The sequence below is a fragment of the Ascaphus truei genome, chromosome 4, assembly GCF_040206685.1.
Source record: "Ascaphus truei isolate aAscTru1 chromosome 4, aAscTru1.hap1, whole genome shotgun sequence".
In the NCBI taxonomy this organism is placed as follows: Eukaryota; Metazoa; Chordata; class Amphibia; order Anura; family Ascaphidae; genus Ascaphus; species Ascaphus truei.
In genome coordinates, this window is record NC_134486.1 from 349,817,901 (window position 1) to 349,830,344 (window position 12,444).

Genomic DNA, 12,444 nt, shown 5'->3' on the forward strand with positions numbered 1-12,444 from the left:
ACATATACAATTAACTGTATCCCACATATTGAAGACTCTCCACATAACTACGGGAATTTCTTATCTACTTCTAGATGTTGAATCTGGATCTGCCATTAATGTACTAGCAAAAATTTGAATATGAGCTCCCCTGGATTAAAACTATTTATTAGACGCGTTGCATGTGTACCCCCTCCTTCGCAACCTTTAACAGGGACTTTTTTGAGTGTATACTTCTTTTTGACTACACTGTATGTGAATAATTCCTTATACTGCTATAGATGACAGGCTGCTGTGTATTTGTGCTGTCACAAAAAATAATGTTGTGCGACATTTATGTCTGCAAAAGACTTATTGACCTACTTTCTTTTACTACTGAATGTTTATTGTTTGTTGTGTCATAGTTGTGTCCTTTTTGTTGCCCGCTTAGATTAGACTTTGTTTTACTTTTGTCCCCTCCATGCCCCTTTCTCACTGTATCTCTCTGCTTGCTTACCTAAGTTGCTTAGCAACATACGCACTGGGGACCAGGCTGGCTCCACCTGTCCATTGTCTTTGTTTTTTATATATATATATTTAATGGTGGTTGTCAATTTGTAACCAGGCATCCATGAAGCATATCCCCCCAGGACCGAAACGTTGGGACCCTGGAACCCTTTGGTATGATCTAATAATTTCATATTTAACTACTCAAGATGATGTGCGGGTTTGTATAGTCCCATTTGGGACTTGTTGGACATATTTATTAGATTTGGTATTCTCCTTGTATGGATGGGCATTCAGTGCCATTAATGTTTGATTGCTTGCAGTGTGCTGACCTTCAAACTACCACAGACTTCATCTGATAAAAGAGAAATTGCTTTGTCTTGCTAACAGATGTATTAATTAGAACATGTATTTTCATCTAATCATTTAGTCCACTGATATATTTTGTATTTATCATATATATTTTCTGCAATGCATCACCGTGTTGTATGTTTTCTAGTTCATGCACAGCATGTTAAAAGAAAAGCACCATACTGTACATCGATTAGCTTTCTGTAACCTCTAACACTCACTTTAGTAGCTGCTGTTTGATTGACTGCTAATGCAGTACCTGTCATTGTTCTCCATATCAACTCACTGTTACCAAATCCCCATGTTTTGCTTGTACTGTATGTTCCACAATTATTTATTGATCCGTTATACAATTTCTTTATTTGGTTTTCCATTCTGCTGTATTGTACTTGTAACAATGTGGAATTTACGGTTTACCTATACACAGCTTTTTTAATTGTATGCAAATGACTTGGAGGGGTTTGCATTATGCAGATTTTTAAATGCTCCTCTGGCACAGCATTTAATAACAATATATAATAAATACAGAGTAATTTGTTTATTTGCTCACACAGACGTTTGGACTAGTTTGTGCTGCCATGTTGGTGTAAACATCTCAATATTTTGCAAGTCACCATGTTAAATGAAGGGTTAGTTAAACCAGGTTAATAAAAGCCTACATACAGTATGCAGTATACAAGCCTATGTCTTTGCAACGCTGCAGCACTCAAATTAAAGGAAATCATCACTGATGATAGCATTACAATATGTTTTTAAATGCTTTATCAACAAACAAAATCTGTGTTTAAAAAAAAATTAGATTTCATAGCAAAGTCATACTTCTTAAAGGTGTAAAGCCTGTCTGATTAATTATAAAAGTTTAAAACAATAGTGGAGACTTCCCAGAATTGCCAGGTGGCATTCCTTCTGAAAAACAAGCTGTTTGAATCCAGTTATGTTACACTAAATTGACTGGCAGCAAGGGATAAAAATTGGCCATACAAAACTTCCAATGTCCCACACTAGAGAAATGTGTAAACTGCTAGTCATATTGGAAATAGCAATCACGCACTAAGGGTGAATTTCTTTATCAAGAGAAACGTCTATCAGGTGGGAAGTAAAATCTTTTTGTTGCCTTTGTGGTCTGAGGCTAAAGGAGTACTAAGGATTTAATGTAAGAACATGTACTTTTACAATATTTAATTAATCCACTTTAGAATTTAGCTAGAAACTCGTCTATCTGCAACCTCACTGCTCACCCTAATTTACCCTTACCCTAGAAACCAACAAAGAGTCAGCCGGCAAAACCCATTTCAATTCTTTTGATGTTTTTTTCACAACTTGTATCAGAAAATCACATATTGTTATGAAGCAGCAGAAAACTGAACTTCTATGCATGTGATGGATTGAATAAGAATGGTTTGCAGGCCCATCTAGTCAAAATATGGTTAATTCATCAAGTGAAATGTTATATAAAGCAGCGATCCCGACTGCTCGTTTCTATTTTACTCCCCTGTTTTTTTAAACTAGGGATTTCCAAAGCTGATCCATGTTATTTTCAGCTCTGTGAACCCTGTGGTACTTGAGATACTTGTCACTAAAGGTCCTGGTGTTTCAGTCCCCTTCCGTGGCAACAAAAGGGGTGGGCAACTCTAGTCCTCAAGAGCTACCAACAGGCTCAGTCTTCAACTAAGCCACTGATTGAGCCACCTGTGCTAAAGCAGGTATATCTTGAAAAGCTGACCTGTTGGTGGCCCTTGAGGACTGGAGTTGCCCAACCCTGATCTAGACCTTCCAGCAATTTCTCATTATCGCATGTAAAACGAAGATAAGCAATAAAAAAAAATAATACTCGACGTAGCGATTCCCATTAGAACTACAGTATGATACAAAAGTCAAGTTCTTGATAAGAAACATTTACATTTTTGAAGCAGCAATTGCTACTTACAGTAACTACTATGAGGTGCAAGACCATTTGTTTCCAATAGCTCTTAAATATTGGCAACTGTAGAACTCCCTAACCCTCAGTAGAAATTGGGGGAAGAGATCCAGCCCCAATTACCCCAAGAGAGCTATGAAGTAATACCCCTACGGGATGTTGGGTCATAGACAATCAGGACACCAGTCAATGTATCCTGGAATATATCACATTGTATTATCTTTACACAGAGTGAATTTAAAATATTTGCTATTTTGTTTCATTTTACTTGTGTTCGAATATGGAATTAGTTCCTCAATTTAGCCACTGAATGTACAGTAGTTGCATGAAAAACCTTTGTCAGAGGCAGATTTAAGTGAACCCCCTAACAGGGCAGATATTAAAAAGGTTTACAATATACCTCTTTCTATGTCAGTACCTTATTAGTGCCGACTTTAGCAAAATCAATATATTCAACATTGCAGTAAGTGCTCTTGGTGTTGAACCTTAATAACCATTCAAGGGGAAAGCGAATGAAAGTTTCCCACTAGAATAATGCTTCAAAGGAAACCTGAGAAGACTAGGTTCAGTAAAAAGTTACAATTTATGAGAACAACAACAACATCAAACATAGAGACCTCCTATGCGTTTCTCACTCTACAGTAGCAAGGCTTTTCTTTTTCACAATATTCAAGGGAAAGGAGCTGAAGCTTCAATACGTCTTAACACTGTTTGATAAACTCATGGTTTATAATTCTTGCTTTTGTTTCGTGTTTCATGTACTATATAACTCTCGGAAACATAACTCCTAGGGTAAATACAGTATGTCATAAGTTTCATATGTTTTTAGAACGTTATGCATCGTTGCCGTAAAATCTTTCAACTATGGATATGATAGGGAGGATTCAAAACTCAAAGCGATATACACAATAACTCGGTCTCTGAGTGTATTTTCCAACAAACTAGTGGATATCTGGCAAGTCACATGTTAAGCTTTACACAAGAGACATCAAGCAGTAAATGCAGTCAGAGAAAACCAGAAAACTCCTAATTTATATACCCCCAAAGTAAACACAATATATATATTTGCATATGAGTGTCAAAATGAAGTGCTATTGGGCATGGCAATATATAGTTAAAATCAAGGACAGAACATAGAACACAGACAGAGCCCAATGCTACTTCCAATGACACAGCTACACAGTAAAGTACATATATATATGTATATCTAAACTAAAAACATATGGTCATTTAGTTTGATTATTTGGCCAAAGTATCTTAAGCCTGCACACCAAACGCCAAGGTAGACCAAATCTGTGCAGGTCCTAACACTAATCAAATTCTTAATAACCTGTATAATACCAAGAAGAAAACTTTATAATAAAGCTGTTGTGTTTAGCTGCATAGTTCTTAGTTTGATTGAAGCTCTTATTTACCTGTATAATACCAGGAAAAGCACTCTGAATTAGATTTGTCACAACCAAACTGCATGCATGGACCTGCGTGTGTGGAAAATGAATGATCCTTAACCATTTGGAAGCATAGTGGGATGCGGGTGAGCTTGGAACCTGGGAATGAGGATCCACCCTCCCTTAATCAGCTGTGACCAGCTGGACAAGATTGCAAAACAGAGAAAACCAGTAAGCTCCTCATTTATATACCCCCAAAGTAACCACAATATATATATTTGCATATATATAGACCTGCACAGATTTGGTCTACCTTGGCGTTTGGTGTGCAGGCTTAAGATACTTTGGCCAAAGAATCAAACTAAATGACCATACTGTATGTTTTTAGTTTAGATATACATATATATATATATATATATATATATATATATATATATATATATATATATATAGGTACTTTACTGTGCATCTGTGTCATTGGAAGTAGCATTGGGCTCTGTCTGTGTTCTATGTTCTGTCCTTGATTTTAAAGGAAATGCAGTCAGCTTTACCATCCAAATGCTCCTGTACTTCAACACAAAAAGAAGAAAATGACTACTTAAGAGGCAAATGCCACTTTATGCTTTCTGAAGATGAAATAATTCAATTCTATTTTTTTTAATCAGTTATCTAAATTTGATCATTAGTAGATAATAAATCCATTGTAAAGGAGACAATGAAAAGAATTCATTACCTGTATTTCTGTCTGGTAAAATACAGCAATGCTTCTGCAGAATCCCAGGCAAAACCTTTGTGGAGGAAATAAAAGATACAAATCATACAGTAATCAAAAACTGATATTATACATCTAAAACATATTGAATATTAAATGTTTGGAAAACTGCATCATTGACATTTTAGAATTTAAAGTTATACATAAATGACCAAAAAAAGGCAGTGACATTTTTAAAAAAAAATTTACAACATGCCTTAAAATATATAAGGGGAGGGAACTGCAAAAGTAATTTAAACTAACTATTATTAAAATATGCGTTATTAAATTATTTCAGGTGAGAGTGCAGAGCACAGCAACCAAAAGACTGTAAAACATTAGGACTCAGGAGCAGTGCACACGCTGAGAATTGATTGTTTATTGACTTTACAGAAATTGAAGAGAAAACCTATAAGGATGGGCTCTGACTTTGGGGGTGATTTGTAAAGCTACATTATGGGTTATCTTACAGTGATCTCACGTTCATTTCCATTCTAGTGTAGCCCCGGTCCCCTGCGGCTCCTAGAGACCCCCCTCCTTTGTGGCAGCTCGGTCACGGGTGCCGCCGGAGCCAGCGACGGACCCGCCGGCTGCTTCCAAAGGTGGGGGCCGGAGCAGGGAGCGTTTCGAGCCTCAGGAGGCTCGGCGGCGCACCCGGCTAGTGGGGGCCGCCATTGTGGTTGCGCGCGCATGCGCCGTGATTGCGCATGCGCGGATAAGGCTAGGGAGTTGCGGCAGCCCCTAGGAAGTTGCGCATGCGCAGTAGAATCGCGCACGCGGCCCCAATCTAGGTATAGCCTCCACGGGACTACAATTCCCATGAGGCTAAGGGTGGAAGGCACCAGGTGTCTCAGAGTGGCCAATAGGGCTGGAGGATTGCCTTGCAGGGAGAATGGTTACATTTCGCGGGGTTTTGAGGAGAGAGTCAGTTGGCGCCAGGAGAAGCTAGGGGAAGGAGGTAGGGTGCAGGAGTCAGTGACTCCCTGCACTAGGCCAGCAGCCCCCGAGGCCCCAGATAGCCCTGAGCCACGCAGTAGTGTGAGTTGTGTCAGGGACAGGCCCCAGGTTAGGGACCCTGCCCCTTACTATCCAGAGCCAGTTAGGGACCCAGCGGACGCTGCGCATCCATCCAGAGGTTTGGACTCAGACCCTCGCTGTCGCTGCAGCAGCCATCCGGGTGGGATCGCCACGGGCGGTAGTTCCTGTATTCATCCGTCATCAGGATCCTTTGTGAAGCTCCTTGGCAGGTAATCATCAAGTGCACCAACTATACCACCTATTCATACAGGACATAGTGGCTGCGCAGTCACACATATATTTATCTCACTTGAGGGTGGGGACATATTGTGTGGGGTTATTGGACACGGGGTGTGATCACCCGGTGGAGGTGGGAGTGTCCTGCGAGACGCGGTAGATAGTGTCTCCTCTAGAGAGGGACACCTGTTGATATATCTATATGCTGCCTATGCTATATAGTAAAGTCATTGGTTGTTTTACATGCTGTGTGTGGAGTGATATATATATTGTCCTGCGAGGAACCACTCCCCCTCTGGTGGGAGCCATCGCAGGTGGAGGCGCTGCACCAAGTACGAGGTTACTCATATCATTATATGTGCCCCAGGCTCTCCGTGGCGGAGGCTTAGGCCTCCTGTGAGCCAAACAGGTAAAGCACCACACTGGGTAATACATATAGATCCCCTCACATACACTCTATCTGCGATTGGGGGGGGGGGGGATATGTGTTACATTTGGAGGTGCTGCTGAGATCAGACCTGGGGTGCCCTATTCTATTTTTTCGTCAAATTGTTCACCATGGTTGTAAAGTCCGGACACGAGGTCCTTGCCTGGGCCTTGAGGCAATATCTTGAACCCCGCCATGTGGTGGCGGTAGGAGGCCTTCCTGCAACTATACCCGCTGCAAGGGTCAGGTATTATATGGGTAAAATTCCTGGGTGGCCGCACGCCTGTGCCTTAGATGAAGAACACGATTCCACCTCCACATGGAAAACGATACTTTTCGTGGCAACCCACACTGAGGATATATGCCTGTCAGAGGCACCGTCCGCACTGATTATGCCAGAGGGCCCTTCTGAGGGCTACCCCCTTGTATATGCAACAAGCCATAGTGCAGTTGATAGGACTGTGATCAAGATGGAGGCTCCCTCATCCAGTGGGTCCCACCTAAAATGGCGTCCCCCGCCAAGTCAGGAAAGCGCACTTGTGGTTGACCGCCAGTCTGCATGAAAATGTTTTGCAAAGACCTGTCCGGGTTTGGCGCAAAAGCCAGAGTCCCGCCCCCGCAATGTGAGTGGCACAGCGCAGAGCCAGAACCACTCCTCGAAAGAGCGTGCCCCTTCTCTAGATTCCACCAGGGGGAGTGAGCACAGTGAGCCTCAGTCAGTAACTTCTGTTCCACCTAATAAAGGTAAAAGATGTAGTAAACAGCATCCTCTGTTGTATGGAGCCTGGCTGATGAAAGGAGGGGACGTATCCTTTCTGTTGTACCCCTGTTTGCAAAAGGACTTAAAATTGTCTGGTGGTATGGACTTTGACCCCTTTAAGCTACTAATCGAATATCAGGCGGCAGAGGTGGATGAAGAGGAATGCATACGAGGTGTCTGTAACCAATGTGACTTCCCAGGTGGCAAATTGACCTGGGACCCAAATGTGCCTGCTGCGGGGCACAGTTCCTGAAGCCCGTGCTGCTGTGGCCTACGAAACTCACCAAGAAAGGAGTGATCGACTTCAATACTGGGCCAGTCAATGCAGGTAACCGATCTACCTCCCTCACAGAAGTTTCGGAGGACTCTTGCACTCTAACCGTGGTTCCAGAGTCGGTCCCAGAGCCAGAACCGCAGAGAAAGATGCGGCTAACCAACCTACCTCGACTACGGAGGGCCCTTGCGCTGCCACCAAAGTTCCAGATTCGGTTCCCATGCCGAAACCACAGATGGAGGAATCAACGAAGGGTAAGGTGACTGCCCAGGTAGAATGGGGATCGCTACCACTGGTACCGCCGGAGCAGGACCGCTTCATGCCGATTGCCACCAGTAAATGCGAGGCGCCCCGACGCTGTTCCCCTGCGGAGGTGTCCTTACCTCCATCCTTGTCTACTGATGACAGCAGCCAACCAGTCGTGGTGATGCGCCAGCCGGCGGACCCCCAAGTGAAGCTGAAGCATCTGCTGCGGACCCTGCTGTGAGCCCGTGCGCTCTAACCCAAATGGTCCCATGACTGGGATCCAACGCTCCCGAGTTTGCCAAAAGTGAGTGGACTGTCCCAGAAGTTGCGGGGACAGGTCCAAAGACAGCAGGGGTGGGAACTGACAGCGTCCCCGAGGACCTGTTGGCCACCGTGAGTCAATGCAGCGGTGAGGCACCAACCCTTTACTCCCTGCAGGATGTGATGGAGATATCCGGTGAAGAGGCCCTGCTCGGCGCTTACTTCTACGCGAAGGATCACCAAGTTCGTCTGTCTCAAGACCCCGAGCTCATGATGTATCCAGAAGACATCACTTCAGAAGTGACTGATGGAGCAAACAAAGACTGTGCTGTGACCACTCTGGTAACTATTGCCTTCTTCATGCGCAACATGGAGCCCTTTATTCATCATTTGGTGGACCGCGGAAAAGGTCAAGATCTTCTGGCCAACCGCATCCATGCTGCGGATGGCCGGGTAAAGGTCTGGCAAAGAGACACTGTGCTATTCCTTCCACCAGGGGGAGGAAGTAGTATGGATTCAGTGACTGTTATCCCAGAGCATGATCTTCAAAAAGTTATTCCGGTGGAGGCTCACAAAAGTCAAAGTGAGGTACCCCCACATGATCAGTTAGGGGCACCCCACACTTGGTCTCGGCAAACAGCAAACACTCAGCTGGCCTCGGGTATTACTGTGGTTGTTATGTGGTGTATATTATAGAGTAGATCCCAAGAGGATCAAAAAAGACTCCCTCATATATCGAGCACTCAATGTTGGGGTACAGTAGTAAGACTCACAATGGTCTATCGGTTAAATACCGTTGATAGGACAAGAATAGGCCCATCATGGCCGGAAAAAGCTAGGAAAAATAATAAAATTTTATTCAAATAATTTCAAATAGTAAAACCACTCCCCCTCTGGTGGGAGCCATCGCAGGTGGAGGCGCTGCACCAAGTACAAGGTTACTCATATCATTATATGTGCCCCAGGCTCTCCGTGGTGGAGGCTTAGGCCTCCTGTGAGCCTAACAGGTAAAGCACCACACTGGGTAATACATTTAGATCCCCTCATATATACCCTATCTGCGATTGGGGGAGGGCGATATGGGTTACACTAGTCAATAGCAGTTGATCAGACCTTGGTGAATCCTGGCGTTTGTAGAGAACATTTGAAAATGAACACGAATGGGGTGGAGTAGCAGAATCAACTTATTCTTTGCTAGTGGTATAGTTCAGGAGTTTTTTTTACGTTTCCTGGCTACATTATTGTTGTCAGTGGTACTCCAGACCATTTGCAGAATACCCCTAATGAACTAATGCTTGTACATTCAATTGTCATTTGGTGTTAATTAAGAGTACCCAAAGATGTATTCATTTGCTTCACAAATATATTGGAAAGGCAGCTTGGCAGGAGTGTAGAGTGAAGGGCTTTTCTGCACCATAGATCCTTGTTTGACAAGGTTAAAGCACACTTACTTCCAACAACCGCCACCAACTGGGTTATTTAAACACCTTAAATAAGCACCATACCGCCAGACACGCGAGGACCCTTTCCAACCCTTCATGAATCTTGATATTAGATAACCTCCATTCTGATGTCAATTCTGATGTCAGAGAGATGTACTCATCAGCTGTAAGACTTTACCCTCAGGTATCCAAAGCACAATGAGCCCTGCCCACTCACCAATAAATGCCACCACTAGGTAATTACTGAAACCACAGACCATGAGAGACTTCTCAAGCATCAGCCAGGCCCACTGAGGGCCAGGCACTGCCCCCCGCTCCTATTTACCTTTCCAGCTAGATACCGTTAATGCCTCCATGAAGCCTGTCAGCCCAAGATGCCTCAATATCTCTCCTCCATGGATCTTCTCTACCTCAGCTGGGAAATTCCACCCCAACCAGCTGGTGACACACGTATAAGCCACATTAAAAAAATCATCCAAATTGTTTCCAAGAGTCACCTGGGCCCACCAAGGAGCCAGGCAGCACCACCACTGCTTCTCCACCTAAAGCAGGTGCACTGATGGGCCAGGCAGCGCAACCACTGTCTCTCCACCCGAGACGGATGCAGCCCCCCCAAAGCTGGTGATGCACATATAAGCTTCCTTAAAACAACCAACAGAGACTTTGACTTGCATCTACTGGGCCCACAGAGGGCAGGCAGCTAGGCAGCTCACCACCGCTACTCTGCCCAAGGCAATTGCAGCCCTGCCCAGGCACCCCCCCCCCCCATTCTCCCCAGAGGAAAAAAAGCAGAAGTGAGAATCAGTGTGCTTTTCACTTGTAAGCCTGGCCATAAAGACTATCACCAGCAAGGCAGGCCCCATCCTCTCTTGCACTACGCCGAAGGACAATACATTCTCAGGCATGGGAAATGACACCCCCTTCTATACCTATATAACCCTTCCAATTTCCATAGGTGTCCAACTTTTTTCTACCACTGGCTCTGGTTAAACTCAGCCTTTCCTTCAGTTTGTCTGCTACAACACAACCAATCCGCTCAGCGACCCCCAAACCCATCTAAATCTTACAGAAATGTAAGATTTCCTCCTCCCTCTTGCTGAGGCTGAACTCCACCATTAACTCAAGTTGACTGGGTCAACCGTCACTAGCTCTGTGAGCCTCATGGCTTCTCCTAACCATCTTTAATGCTATACCCTACTACGCATCCTTGTAGCCTGGCTGCAAAATGATATATCACCAATAAAATCCACCAGCCATCAGAATCCCTCATAGAAGGGTGCCGGTCCTGCCCCTAATTCCACCATGTGGACAATTAGAGATCCCAGTTGAATAAGTGGGGTATATGTGGGGGATCAGCCCACCATCCCCATGGGGGTAAAGTTGAGTCTCTGCCCACACCATCCCAGTGGGGTATACATGGGGTCTCTTCTCCCCCCATCCCAGTGGGGTAAAAAGGAGTCTCTACCCCCTATCCCCATGGCGTTATACATGGGGTCTCTATCTTTCCACTCCTACTGGAGGTATACAAAGCACCACTGCCCTCCCTCCCCCCATCCCAATAGGGGTATTAGTGGGGTGTCTGCCCTCCCCATCCCAATAGGTGGTAAAGTGGAGCCTATGCTCCGACCCATTCCATTGGGCTTATAGCTGAGGTCTCTGCCCCTTCCTCCAATCCCAGTGGTGGTATAAGTGGAGTCACCACAGGCCCAGACCGCATCTGTCACTCCAGCAGCCATGCGCCGCACCGGCATCTCCCCTGTCTCATCGTGGGAACAGTCCAGCCCGCCAGGCCCAACTTGCTTTTGAAGATGCTAAAGCTGCGGCTACCGTAGCTACAGCCACCAGCCTATGTGAGAGCAAGCCTCAGCCTGGAGCTGACAACCAGCTTGAGACTGAGTCACTTTCCTGGCAGGACGCTGACTGACATCCCGCACCTGCACAGGATTTAAATAACAGGATTTAAATAACTTCCCCCCCAGCCCAACAGAAGGGAAAAGGGGGGAAGCCTAGTCCCGGCGATCATTGGCCCTTTCACTTATGGGGCTCAAGGCTACTGAATAGTGATTCAACACAAGACATCTTATGACCCATTCAAATTATTGGGATAAAATGTATCTTATGTGAAAAAGAGACTACTGAGTCTCTCCCAGGGCTCAAACCACCAGTACCCAACCTATATAAAGGCATTAAATCATTGATAGTTCGTGAAAGCACAGATAGCCACAGTAGAATAAATATTATTTATTTATTTATTTATAAAATATTTTACCAGAAAGTAATACATTGAGAGTTACCACTCGTTTTCAAGTATGTCCTGGGCACAGAGTAAAACAAATAATACATGGTTACAAGTACAGTTACATAAATGAACAGGGTATACATTATATACAAGACATTGCGTGCACAGTTAAAGAAAATATATATTATGGGCGTATGAAACAGTTACAGACCAGGTTAAAATGTGAGTGCCATAGATTTGAAAGAACTTAAACTGGTGGTGGATGTGAGAGTCTCTGGTAGGTTGATTGCAGCGTCTGCCTCCGTCCGCAATCAGCACTGTCCACACGCGGTGGTGGCTGTGGAATGGCAGCCGCAGGTGCTGTTCCAACCGCGCCAAACGATGTGATTTCAAAATGCAGGAGATTCATACACCAACAAATGGCAGCCCGCAGATAGCAGCTAACAGCTCCAAGGGGGACAGCAATCACACCTGAGTAGGAAGGACCACATAGAACAACCCTACGCGTTTCGAAAGTCCTGCTTTCTTCCTAATTTTACATGCGGCTGCCATTCCACAGCCACCACCACGTGTGGACAGTGCTGATAGCGGACGGAGGCAGACGCTGCGGGCTGGGGAAGCCTGTCCCTGCCATACAGGTGAATTACTCGTCTGAGCCCAGGTGTCAG

The 12,444-nt window shown here is 44.7% G+C and overlaps 1 protein-coding gene across 6 annotated transcripts in view; it reads right to left on the reverse strand.

Annotated features, from left to right (window-relative positions):
* The window catches only part of DLGAP2 (DLG associated protein 2), a 1,048,830-nt gene that overhangs the window by 877,985 nt on the left and 158,401 nt on the right, over positions 1-12,444 (reverse strand). For 3 of the 6 annotated variants that reach the window (XM_075598227.1, XM_075598230.1, XM_075598228.1), the window contains one exon: positions 4,856-4,910. The exons of the other annotated variants lie outside the window; for them this stretch is intronic. In XM_075598227.1, the coding sequence (XP_075454342.1) occupies positions 4,856-4,910 (55 nt within the window). The remainder of the gene's footprint in view (positions 1-4,855; positions 4,911-12,444) is intronic. 6 annotated transcript variants of the gene reach the window in all.